The following is a 12,763-nucleotide window of genomic DNA, read 5'->3' on the forward strand; positions in this document are numbered from 1 at the left end:
CCTGTATTCATTCACTGCTCACTGCATTGACTACAACGGTACAGTTCGGTCCGATACAGAACCTCGGCCGTTTCACATTTAGAGGAGTGGAATCCCTCAGTTCATGTTGCTGACAGAAAGGTGATAAATCTGCTGTTTGACATAGAAGTGATCACCCTATTTAAACAAATGATGAAGGAGCAACACTACCGTAAAACCAGCCATTTTGACCCACATGTATAAAAAACAGTCCACTCTCTCATAGAGTCAGACGTTTGCTTTGTGTGACCAGAAAAGGAACAAACTAAACTCTGGTCACTTTTGTGGTGTAGTGATGAGTAAAAACAGGTTACTGGGTTAGTTTAATTTACCAAAATGACATTGACTCAATTTACAGATTATTTATAGTGTCCACTAAACCACCGTTTTCATCACTAATAAATCATTTAAGCGAAGCTTCTTTGTAGACGTGGACTCCACACATCTGGATTTAAACTCGCTTTATTCATTTTCTTATGCTAACAGTGGTCTCGTCCATGTGCATTTAAAAGTTTAGATCAGGACTAATGCAAGTCCAAAACATTTTCGCATTTTCAAGTCTGTTAATCTGTAAAGAAACACTGTGGTGCGTTGTGTGGCATAATACAAAACATGATAGTTTAACACTGATGACGATACTAAGAAAATAATAACTTGACCGAGTGCGCGTAAGCTCTGTGTGTGTGTGTGTGTGTGTGTGTGTGTGTGTGTGTGTGTGTGTGTGTGCGTGCGTGTGTTTGCGCGCGCGCGTGCGCGATTGGCCAGTGTCACAGATGATTTGGGCTGCAGATACCGATGCACCGTGCAGACCTATGGGAGCGCAGGGAGGGCAGAAGGGGGAGGGCAGACTCTGAATCGGACTTGACTCCATTTGTAATGAACGCTCCAAAGAACGGGGATCAGATCCAGGCTGCCGCCGAGTCGACGAGGACAGAACGGAGAGGAGCGAGATAAACGGGGGAAGACGTCAGCACCGCTTTGAATGGACCTCAGCCTCGGCTGTAGCCGGCGGTGACGGGAGGCAGCGAAGCGGACGAGCGGCGGGCTGCGCGCGCGGAGACGGACGGAAGACGAAAAAAATCAAAAAAAAAATCAAAACAAGCCGATGATTTCACAAAGCCGCACGGGGAGCGCGGTCAATTCACGAGAGACGCAGCACTGGGACAGTTGGATTTTTAAAAAGCAAAGCAGGGGAAATCAGAGCGAGCCACAACGAGCGAGCAGCCTGCGGAGCGCGCAGGAGTAGGATGTGCGTGTGTTCTGCCGGGAGAGCGGAGCAGTGCGTTTGAGGTAAAGGCCCTCAGAGAAGCCACGCACACAAACACGCGCCTGGCGCAGGCTGCGGTTGGGAAACGTTAGAGCCACTGCCATTAGTCTGCAATTGAACTTAGGATTCACACTTTATTTAAGACTTAAATTATTAGGTTGCATGCTGATGTGACTGTGTGTGTAGTTAAGACCATCAGACACTGGACGGTTGTGCTTTTCTATCGTCAGGTTCTGCTCTGTAGCTCTTTGCGAAAACATTGTTGACGTTCAAGTTCGTAAACATTTAATCCCCTTTTCTATAGGAGCGTCTAATTAGGTTATTGGACCAGTTAGTCTAAGTCACTAGAAGTCTATTATGTCAGCCATTATCCAGCTGCGGGTCCGCAATGAGAAAAAACTAACTTTTAACGATTTCTTATTTAAAAAGTCTTCCATAAATGTAACTCGTCTCAAATCTCAAGCCTTAAAGCAATAAGTGAATGGAAAATATTAGATCACGGCTCTATTTAGTTGAGATTGGCGTGTCTAAACAAATATGCCTAAAATGACACACTACCTCTGTAGGTCATGGACTATGAAATGAATATAATTACATAACCTGGGCAGTAATGGCCACACCGAGCAACTCGATGCCATGGAATAATATCCATCCTAAAGTCAAATCCATAGCCTGACCCTGACCTCTGTGTTCATCAGTGGGACATGGCGAACGGAGGGGACCAGTTCGGCCTTGCGGAGCGTCCGGACTCGGACTGCATGGATTCGCCGAAGGAGGCCAAACAGGAGAATCACAGCTTCCCCTTAAACTCGCCAGCTTCGCCGCAGACAGCGTCCAGCCAGCAAATACCGGGCTGCACCGTGGAGCACAATGTAAATACGGATTACCGAGTTAAATTAACGAACCACCGTAGCGGTTGTGGAGTTTCTATGAACGCACCCACGCCTGTGTTTCAGTATTTGAGCGTGTTTTTTTTTTATTTTAAGAATTAGGCTCGGTACGTTAAGGACGTGCATCCTGCTCTATCAGTTGTAGTGAGCGCTCTTTATATTTTACCGCAGGGAATGGAAGGAATCAAAGTTTTCCTTCATGACAGGGAACTTTGGACGAAGTTTGATGAAGTGGGAACTGAAATGATCATCACCAAGGCTGGAAGGTAGGAGGAAGAAATGACCTTTTGGCTTCATACAATAGAAAACACTGAATCGTGAATTATCACGTTTTTCACGTTTTTTCACTATGTCGTGGACACTCGAAAACACTGTAGTTTTGCTGTCTTTGTGTCTGCACCGAACCTGCTCTCCTGCAAAGCCCCCTCCGTTCCAAGTGCAAAAACCTCATGTGACAATGTTTTATTTTTTAATTCTTCACATCTTCGCGTCTTAATTTCTCAGTATTTCTATTTTCCTTATAGGAGGATGTTCCCTAGTTACAAAGTGAAGGTCACGGGACTCAACCCTAAAACCAAATACATACTGCTCATGGACATCGTGCCTGGGGATGACCATCGCTACAAATTTGCAGACAACAAATGGTTCGTATACTACATCAACTAAGACGTACACGCTGTCGTCGGCTTATTCATAGCCGATGAGTGTTTATTAATTATTCATACTTGGGTTTAAACCACACGTCACCATTAATAATAAACCTTTAGCTATTCCTAAAAATCAGTGGACTAACGTCTTTTACTGCCAACATTTTATCATTTTCCACTTTAATTTAATTATGGGTCCTGTTCATTTTTTTCAAAAATCTTAGCCACGTGCAAACTAAAACCTGTTCAAACCGTTGTTGTGGGTTTATGGTCTTCGTCCCCCGCCCCTGCGTCGCGTAAAGGTCGGGTCCTTCTTGCAGACGGGGATGGCCTAGTTCCCCCCGTGTCTGCCCGCCGGTGAAATCCGTGCCGTCTGTCTGTCCGCCCGGATAGACAGACGGGATGAAGTCTCCCTTTCGGATTCACTGTGTTGAGGGGTATATCCGAACAAACCATTAGAGTATTGCCTCTTCAAAGCATCAAACTTTTCATGTGAATGAAATGATCCAATACATTATATTAATCCATCTATTTTTTGTATTATGCATAATACTGCATATTTTAATCTGGCCACTCTTGACCTTTGCACGTGCAGCTGCAGTTATCCACAGAGGCCCCTCCATTTTCCTTCGAGACCTTTTTCTTTTCTCCCAGATAATAACACGATGATGTCTCTAGCTGAAAGTCACAGCCCAGTAATATTTCCGGCCTCATTTTTGGAGACCTTTGCTACAGGCTGTCTGGTGTAAAACATTTGCGTGAGTGTTCATTCATTAATAAATAATACGGGGAAGATTATCTCACAAACATCTTAGAAAACAGAGAAAATAGTCCCGTTATCAATTCAGATAAATGTTGACTTTTCTAAAATATTTAAAAGAGTTTTTTGTAATTTAGATTTTAGTTTGATGATTTGAGGCGTCTTACTCCAACAATAACCTATAAAAAAATCACAAAATCTTTTGAGAGGCTGCAGCTTTTTTAATTAGTGAGTTTGTCTCTGCTAAGCTGAGGTCCAGATGTGGCTATCTGTGCAAACTGCGGTCCTGGCGGTGCGTTTGGGGTCCGTCTAATTAAAGCACCACACGGGCCTCGTGCCGCCCGAGGCGCCACGGGCCCGCAGCGTCACGGTCACAGCCGCTTAGTCGAACCCGCCTCGCCGTTTGCTGACCTGCTGCGTCTTGGCGTATAGGTCTATAACTGGAAAGGCAGAGCCGGCCATGCCCGGGAGGCTCTACGTCCATCCGGATTCTCCCGCCACTGGGGCGCACTGGAGCCGCCAGCTTGTGTCCTTTCAGAAGCTCAAACTCACCAACAACCACCTGGACCCCTTTGGACACGTGAGACTTTTAATATCATACAGTAGATGGTGTTTTAAATATGCTAGACCAATAGTAAATACATAATTTCATACGGTATTAAAATTAAATATCACAATTAAAAGACAAGATGAGGGAAAATATAAGAAACTTCCAATAAATAAATGATTATTTTTGTTTAACAATATATATTTCGTGGCGGTGCTTTTAATCTGGCAGCCACAGGTCCGTGAGAGCCTCAGCTGGCAGCGCGCGCGCGCAGCTCCCTCTCCTGAATTCAACTCGGCAGACATCACAACACGGCACAAATCACCGCGAGGGCAGAGCGCCCGCGCTCCGCGGAGCCGAGGCTCCTTCCCGCCATGCGGCGTTCATACTGCAGCGACCATTACCCTACAGGCATAGCGCGTGGAGACCTGTACGGCGCGCGAGCAGGTGAACGCGTAGCGTCCGCGGGCGCTCGTGTAGCCCACGGACACGCAGCACGCACACACACATGTGATCTTCTCGGCTGGTAAATTAGATGTAATGATTTCAACGCAAAGCCTATTGGCTAATGGTTGTCGCCGCGATTAAAAGGAACCCCTCGGGATAAACAAAGGTGCTCGCACCCGGGCGCGCGCACACACGGAGGATCCAATAAAAAATGGCCGTTTTTCGGTGTCGTGGCAAATAGTTAAGAATTGAATGTATTACCTTGTTTCATCGAAGCCAAATGCAACACGGTTGGAGTGTTACTAGTAGGGAAAGTGGGTAAACGACCACGTCTGGCTAACCGGAAGTTTACCATCACCGGTCTGACGTAGCCAACGTACTAGTAATGTACCTAAATCAGGTTTAGTACATTTTATAACAAAGACAACGAGGCTAGTCAAATACTTCATGCAGGGCTCTAGAAGGGAGGCATAAATAAATAATATTGCTCCTCTAGTCTTCAGTTAACGTGTAAAGCATGGCTCCTTATATTCATCTGGGTTTGTGGACTTGAGGTGGGCTCGTCCTCCAGCCCCGGTCCTGACACACGACGAAGCGACAGGTCTGTCAGCTTCACCCTCTCAATCTCTCCCCTGTGCAGATAATACTCAACTCCATGCACAAATACCAGCCTCGGCTCCATATTGTCAAGGCGGACGAGAACAACGGCTTTGGCTCCAAGAACACGGCGTTCTGCACCCACGTCTTCACCGAGACGGCCTTCATCGCTGTGACGTCGTACCAGAACCACAAGGTGGGTACAGTAGTGTGTAACGCTGCCGCCTTAACCTTTGTAACGGAAAACCAGTGCAGTGACAGTAGTGGAGGTTTTCTGGACTGGAAGGTCACTGGGAGCTGTAAATAGCTCAGACAGGCTGCAATGAAGACCCACTGGTTATTTAAATGTGGAGCGGCTTCCTCGTGATTAATCTAACGTTTATGGAAACAATGGATCTCTAAGTTATGTGTGTGTATTGGATTGGTTTTCACTCTTATATAAGTGCCTTTGGTTACTAGCCGTGGTCAGACATTTACCACACACACACACACACACACACACACACACGCATATGTACAGAGATTCTTTCTCTGTTTGTGTTTCATATCCAGAAAGTCAATTTTCATTATCTTTGTTTATGTGCACTTATTCAGTGTTTGTAAACATGTCTAAAAGTAAATTACCTCTGTGTGTGTGTGGTGTGTGTGTGTGTGTGTGTGTGTGTGTGTGTGTGTGTGTTTGTGTGTGTGTGTGTGTGTGTGTGTGTGTGTGTTTTGTGATTTTGCCTAAACCAGCTTCCTTTACTAACTACTGCTGAATGTTAAAGTTTTTTTTTGGTTTATATTTGTTGTTTCGCAATAACTAAGTATATAATGCTATATATATATATATATATATATATATATATATACATATACTCTCTCTATATACTCAGTAATATAGTATGTGTTTCATAGTTTTACATCTTATCATAATTTTAAAATACAGTTGCAATTACAATAAATCAGTGTAATGTTACAAATGCTCACAAATACAAATACTCTTATATAACAGAGTTTTGCAACACATGCGTTATTTAAAATGTTAAGTTATTACATTTGCGTAATTTATACTAATAATACTAGTTATATCCCCATCTAATTTACAGTCACAAATACTGCATCTTTTATACTATTGGCATTAGACATTTTCGAATTTCTGTTCTGTATAGATATTATAGCTCTTGAGCCACTAGTTTAATGGAGGTCAGTATCAGTATTATCAGCACTTCAAAGTTTGTTTAGACTTGATCTTGTGTCAGATCTCTAGTCCACTTGCTCGCTGTGTGACGGACACGGTCTTTAGCCAAGTGAAATCCTTCAAACCAGGAAGCCCCCCCCCCCTCCATGACATCACTGAGAAAAAAGTTTGAGGACTTAACATCAAAGCTCTCGGCCCTGGACCTTCTAAAAGCTTTGGCCCGAAATCCTTAAACCTGGCGACTGTTTGGGTAAACAGTTTATTCTGTGTCAGCTGGCGAGAACACTGTCGGCTCTGTTACAAACGTCAGGCGCTGAGGAATGTCGGCTGCGTAGAGCTTCAGCTGGGAAGGTTTTAACATCTGCAGCCCCCCTGACTGATAGTAAACTATTAACTTTTAACCAGGGAAAAGAACGCGTTTGTGTCACTCTGTGCATGAATTCAATTATGTTTCAATCCGGCGCATGTTAACATTTCTTTTCTATATGTTCCATGTTTTGTTCTCAGATCACACAGCTGAAAATAGAAAATAATCCCTTTGCAAAAGGCTTCAGAGGCAGTGACGACAACGAGTTTCACCGCATGGCCAAGCTGCAAGGGTGAGCGCTGTGTGCGTGTGCTTCCACTGCTGTTTGCAAGAAATAAAACATTGTTCTTCTCCTCGTCCCGCCATCACCCACAGGGAGCGTTGTTATGATAGGCTACATATGGTCTGAGACGCGAGCGTGCGTGCGAGCAGAGCCAAGTGGTATAAAGACATGTGAGCCATTGTCACCTGAAGGTTGGTCTGAGCCTGGAGCCTCATTCACAACCCACAGCACAAACGCAAAGCGCGCATTGATGGATGAATGATATCACGTTGCTGCTGGTCTGTTAGACTGTCGCTGCCGATCAGCTGCCGTGTCGGTTGGCGTGCTCAGCTAATCTCCGTTCAGGCGTCGATGTGGCAGGCAGTTTATAGATTTTAGCAAGCCAATGGGAGCGGACGACGGTGAGAGGTGGGGAGCGCCGAGGAAGAGGCACGGAGAGACGGTGCTAGTGCAGCATCCCTGTGTTGTTGGTGGAGAGGAGAGGACTCTATCTGAAGTGACACATGGAGGGATGTTTATTTTTAGAGCGGTGAATTATCTCACAGCAGCGCTGGCTGTGTGTGTGTGTGTGTGTGTGTGTGTGTGTGTGTGTGTGTGTGTGTGTGTGTGTGTGTGTGTGCGTGTGTGTGTCAGCGCGTGCGTGTGTGTGAATGTGTCACTAACTCAGCGAGAGTCAGCGAGATGGAGCTCGCTGTCCCCTGCGTATCAGCGAGTTCACAAAGAGGGCAGTGTGTACAGAGAGAGATCGGACCTGAAAGGATGGAAAACAGCTAAGTAGACGTGAAGGGAAAAGTGAAAACGAGGCTAAAACCCTGCAGAATTTAAAGCCCCGCGCAGGTATCTACGTGAAATGCTTGGACGGGATGTTCTGTGCAGCACACCCGCGCTCTCATTAGCCACAAGAACGTCAGACTTAAACTGTTGCACCTGTCGACATCATCGAATCACACGTGTGCTCCTGTCTGTGTTGCAGTAAGGACTATCCCGTGGTCCCCCGCAGCACTGTCCGACAGAGAGCCGGCCCGGCTGGGAGTCCGTTCGGCGGCGAGGGTCGAGGCCTGCGGGGCTCCCCCGAGGGCGCCGGGTCCCCCTACAGCTGTGACAATGACTTGAACAGCAGCAGCCCTCAGGAGCTGCTGAGCCCCCCGCCCACGCACTACACCCTGCCTCACCTGCAGCACATCCCCCCGCCGCAGGGCTACCACTGCACCAAGAGGAAAGGTAGGAGGCCTTTGATACAGAGAATGAGGATAAAGCTTTAGATAGTCTACAGTTAAACATTAAAAATTAGCTACAGTAATAAAGACAGTTTACTGTAAGAAAGACATCATTATTTTCACATTTATGAATCATTTTACCAGCATACAAATAAATTGAGATGATCCTCACTCCTGAGTCAGGGAATCACATTATTTAAGGAAAGATAGGCGAAAAGCAAAAAAAAAAAATGTTAATGTCTGTCACCGAAGGCTAATAATCATAACTAGCAAAACTAACAAATAACAAAAGCTACAAAGGAACTTCGACCTGAAGGGAACTCTGAACGTTCCCTTCAGGTCTGTAAAAAAAAACAAAAAAAACTTAACACTTTCACTTGTTCATGGTCAGTTATGTATTAGTGATAACAGTAGCTTTGTTTTACAAACCTAGACATCAGGTAAAAGTTTCACTGTCTGATAGTAACTCATTCATTTTTAAAATATATTTCAGCAACTAAGCCCAAACTGAGTAACAGTTTTTTGAATGTTAATTAACTGATTGCTTAATTATTCATCAGAGCAGCTAGAATAATGAAAACACGTCCTCTCTCTACAAACTTAATTATTCTACAACAGACTGAACTATAGTCTAGCAGAGATTTAATGGTGACAATTTTATTGATTTATAACATTATAAATAAACTGAAATATGCATAAAAGTGGCCCAGATTAGATTTTCTTCATGTCCACACTTGGTTCTTAACTATGATACCTAAAATAACTAATGTGGAAACTTGGAAACTCTCAGCTGGAACTTTTTCAGGTCTCACTTGTCATTAACGTCAAAGAAGAAAAGAAAAAAAAGCAGGTCAACACAATGTTTTCTTTCTGTCTGTGTCTGCAGTGGAGGAGAACTGCTCTCCAGGAAACCGCCAGCTCTCCTACAAGAAGCCCTTCGCTTGTAGCCCACCGAGTGAGGGCGAGTCCTACTATCACCCCTCCTCCTACCCTCCTCCCCCGCCGGCTCTGTCCAACAACGCTGCCCTGGCGCTCACCGACTCCCCCTACAGCTCAGACATGGGACAGCGCCAGGCCTGTATGTTCGCCGGCTCAGAGCCCAGACTGGATGAACTGAACTGTACGCCGTGGTCATACACTTGCCCGCTCCCCTCCGCCATGACCCCCATAGACCCCTTCCCCCCTTACACCCCTCACCCGCCTTACAGCTCCAGCCCTCAGGGCTCCCGACTCAGTGCTATAGCCCACCAGAGCTCTCCTCCGCTGGGGGAGCACGTCTCCCATGACCCTTACCAGAGCTCTGGAGCCCCGACGCAAACCTCCCAAAACCTTCACACCCGGCAGCTCAGCCCTCCTCTTAGGGAGTACCCTCGCTACACCTCCAGCCTCTCCCCTCCTCTCTACCACACGCTGGAGACGCACATCAGATGTGGAGTCCCCGAGTGGAGCGCGGCCTCCTAACTACACCAGAGGACATATTGGAAGTTTGATTAGGGGTCAGAGATGCGAGATTTGTCTCGAGTGACGCTTCTTTCTCTGTCTCCTCTGAACAATGCTGCACCGTACACAGACTAAATATAACTATATATTTACCTTTGTAACGTCAATGTGACAAGTGTGATTTTCGTGCTCCTCCTGTTTCTGTCACATTTTGTCCCCTGTGCCGGATGGAGCAGTGGACACGGACACTCGTGAAGCCTAAAATGCTGATAAAGGAGCCCAAGCAGCACAAACAGAGTTGTACCTTATTGTCTTTCCGCAGCCCAAAGACTGGTGTGATCCAGATGTTTGCACTGTGAGGCCTGACAGCGGCTCTTTCCCTCTCAGTGACTACCACTCTTTGCATTGTGAAGGATGGAAATTGTGACCCACTGTCAGGCAGGCAGTAACATTTACTGACCAAAATAATCTCAGCTTTCACAGCTGAGCCCGAGGGAGACGTGTGTTTTTTTCTCCCTCTTTAGCAGAGGTCCATGCTCAGTCCCAGTGAAGAAGAAATGGCTGGAGTTGACTCTGTGTGTGCGTGAGAGCCTGTGTCAGCTCAGCTCAAAGATGCTACGAGTTAATTTCTGATGAGACAGGCAGCGAGTAGCTGCGGGCTCTGCACCATAGAGATAAACAGTTTGTTTAGACCACGCTACAGGCGGAAGGACCTGTAAACACTGTTTCTACTGCATTCTGGGTAAATGAACAACTCAGCGTCACGCAGCTGTCACCGCTGTCCTCCCAGTCACCCCCAGCTGACCAATCGGGCTTCCCTGTCCACAGACGTTCGACCAACCAGCACACGCTGCTTCCTCATCCGCAGTGTTTCACGGACGCACATGTCGGCCTGTGTATGTTTGCGTCTGAATTATTCACGAGTCTAGTGTTGATTCTTGACAGGCAAGGGCTGCTGAGCAAACACAAAGGGACAGTGTTGTAAATGTGCTCATTTTCATCTAAATTGCTCTTATCCATACAGCATCGCTCCCCTTGTTTCCTTGGATTTGGGTACCACTGTTCATCCTTTGAAGAAACCTTTGTGGCTCCTTTTTGTGCAGAATAGATGCAAGCTGAGATTTTACTTTCTCTTTGTGTAATGAAGCAGTTTTGTTTCTGCCCATGTGTTTTACATGCAGTAAGATGTGAGAAGGTGCTCTGACAAACGGTCCTCATGCAGAGAGCAAATCCTCCATTCCTTAATACGTGTGTGTGTGTGTGTGTGTGTGTGTGTGTGTGTGTGTGTGTGTGTGTGTGTGTGTGTGTGTGTGTGTGTGTGTGTGTGTTTGTGTGTGTGTGTGTCTGTGTGTGTGCGTGTGTGTGACAGTGAGATGTAAAGTTGTTTGTTTTATAGCCTGCTAATAGTATTTATTACTCTAGATTTGTAAAGATTAGTTTGTTGTCGACTTGTGAAACAAGACAGTGTTGTTTGGACTTTGTTTCTCATCCAAGGTTTGTTTCTGGTCCCACCCTCCATTCCCAGGTGATGACCAGTAGTTGTGGCAACCAAACGTTTTCTGTTCTATGGTGATGGAGACAGATTTATATACAGAAAAATAATAAATTTCAAAACAATTTTGTGCCAGTCAGTTGGTTGTAATGTCCTCCTTTGAGATTAGAGAACAAATAAGCAGAGACAAACTATTAACATTCCCCAGGGGTTATTTGAAGTGCGCTCAGCGCCTTGTGAGTGGAAACTCTTTTCACGGCATCGCAGTTTATCAGGTTCAGTGCGTGTCGTCGGTATGAAGGGCCTGATAACAGCAGCCTGCACCTTTTCTCACATGTATACTCCAAAAGTGTCCGGCAATCTCAACAATGTGGAGCATTGTTTAGAGTGCGACGGTGTGCACTGCGCTGTTATCGCGCAGCGGGACCCCAGCTCCTTTCCACTCCATGGACCTCTGCGATTGGTGTGGCCGCTGCGCATACCTCGGCCGCCTCCTCTTATCTCTGACAGCTTGTTTGGCATCTGCAGTCTTCACCAGCTGGACCCCCTCACTGACAACCTGCTGCCCGGGGAGGGGAGGGGCCGCTGGGATGGAGGACAAAGAAGGAAAGGTGCGCTGGTTCCCTCTATAGACGCCGAGCTGCCATTTACTCTCCTCCTGGAATCTCACATTTCTGCGCCGCTCACCTTCTCACACCTGCGCACTTATTTTGAAACGCTTCTACGTCTGTTACGAGCTGTCAGATTCCCCTCCCTGCATTTCTTTCTCTCGCTCTCTCTCTCTCATACACCACGAGGTCAGAGGTTAAGCAGGCAACTCCTCAGAGGGTCTGTTCCTTCTTAACCCTTTGTCTCCAGACAAACCCGGGCCAGAACGAGGGGATGGGAAAAAAGGGGGGGGGGGGGTCTATGTAAGGGGCCTCCGGCTCTGAAGATGGATTGCATCACTTTACGCTTGCTTGTACAGTAACGGAGCTCTGTTATGACCTCTGTACAGCGGCGAGAAGGAAACCTGGGTACGGTGGAAAAGTAATATCAAACACAGCGTGTGCGCGTGTGAAGGACCTTAATCCGTCTGACTTTCTCAGACGCTGCGCTCAGACAGTAGATTGATGAACCTTTGTGATCAAAGAGCCTAAGTGGTGCTTATCGTTATCTCCCCCACCCGTGCAGCACACACACTCCTAACCCTCCACTTGCCCTCTGGATTTTCACAAAACCCAAATTTACCGGTCCGCGAGCGCAGACGTGCACAGAGCTTCTACTTCGGTTGGTTTGTTTGCCACGTGCACAGTCAAGATGCCGCATGTTAAAAGAAAGACTGACATTTTCAAATGTCACTCATTCGGCCTCCAGACTCAAATTTCTGTAAAGTGACTAAAGTGCTGTTGAGGAATTATGTTTCTGCTGAATTCACTGTTAAAGGCACCGCGCTGAGCGATTCCTCCTGCAAAACAAGCATTTTTAATGACATCAAAGACTTCTCTAAAGCTTATTTCATTACTGACTAAACTATGGGTTTGAATTTATACATGTGGAGTCTCTCTGAATCTCTGAAAGGCATTTGTGCGATGTCCAGCAGTTAATGGTGCCATTTGGTGTGGAATAAGTGGTCTGAGATGGAACGTAATTGGTAAAGTTGATTACGGTTAATCTCTGAGTCCGATGCTC

General features: G+C 46.2%; 1 protein-coding gene and 1 long non-coding RNA gene across 2 annotated transcripts; one reads left to right on the top strand and one right to left on the bottom strand.

The window, feature by feature from the left end:
- The first annotated feature begins 861 nt into the window (after positions 1-861).
- Positions 862-11,155, top strand: tbx5b (T-box transcription factor 5b). Its single transcript, XM_029163715.2, has 9 exons — positions 862-1,308; positions 1,984-2,157; positions 2,347-2,441; positions 2,700-2,819; positions 4,015-4,162; positions 5,217-5,369; positions 6,861-6,952; positions 7,917-8,164; positions 9,047-11,155. The coding sequence occupies exons 2-9, from the start codon at positions 1,990-1,992 to the stop codon at positions 9,619-9,621; spliced, it is 1,599 nt and encodes a 532-aa protein (XP_029019548.1). The 5' UTR covers positions 862-1,308; positions 1,984-1,989; the 3' UTR covers positions 9,622-11,155.
- LOC129604531 (uncharacterized) lies at positions 2,736-4,949 on the bottom strand. The gene is made up of 3 exons (XR_008695481.1): positions 4,838-4,949; positions 3,994-4,152; positions 2,736-3,247 (listed from the first exon to the last, which is right to left on the bottom strand). It is a non-coding gene; the product is annotated as an uncharacterized LOC129604531 (long non-coding RNA).
- Positions 11,156-12,763: the final 1,608 nt, after the last annotated feature.

This window comes from Betta splendens, chromosome 9 (assembly GCF_900634795.4).
Source record: "Betta splendens chromosome 9, fBetSpl5.4, whole genome shotgun sequence".
Taxonomy (NCBI): domain Eukaryota; kingdom Metazoa; phylum Chordata; class Actinopteri; order Anabantiformes; family Osphronemidae; genus Betta; species Betta splendens.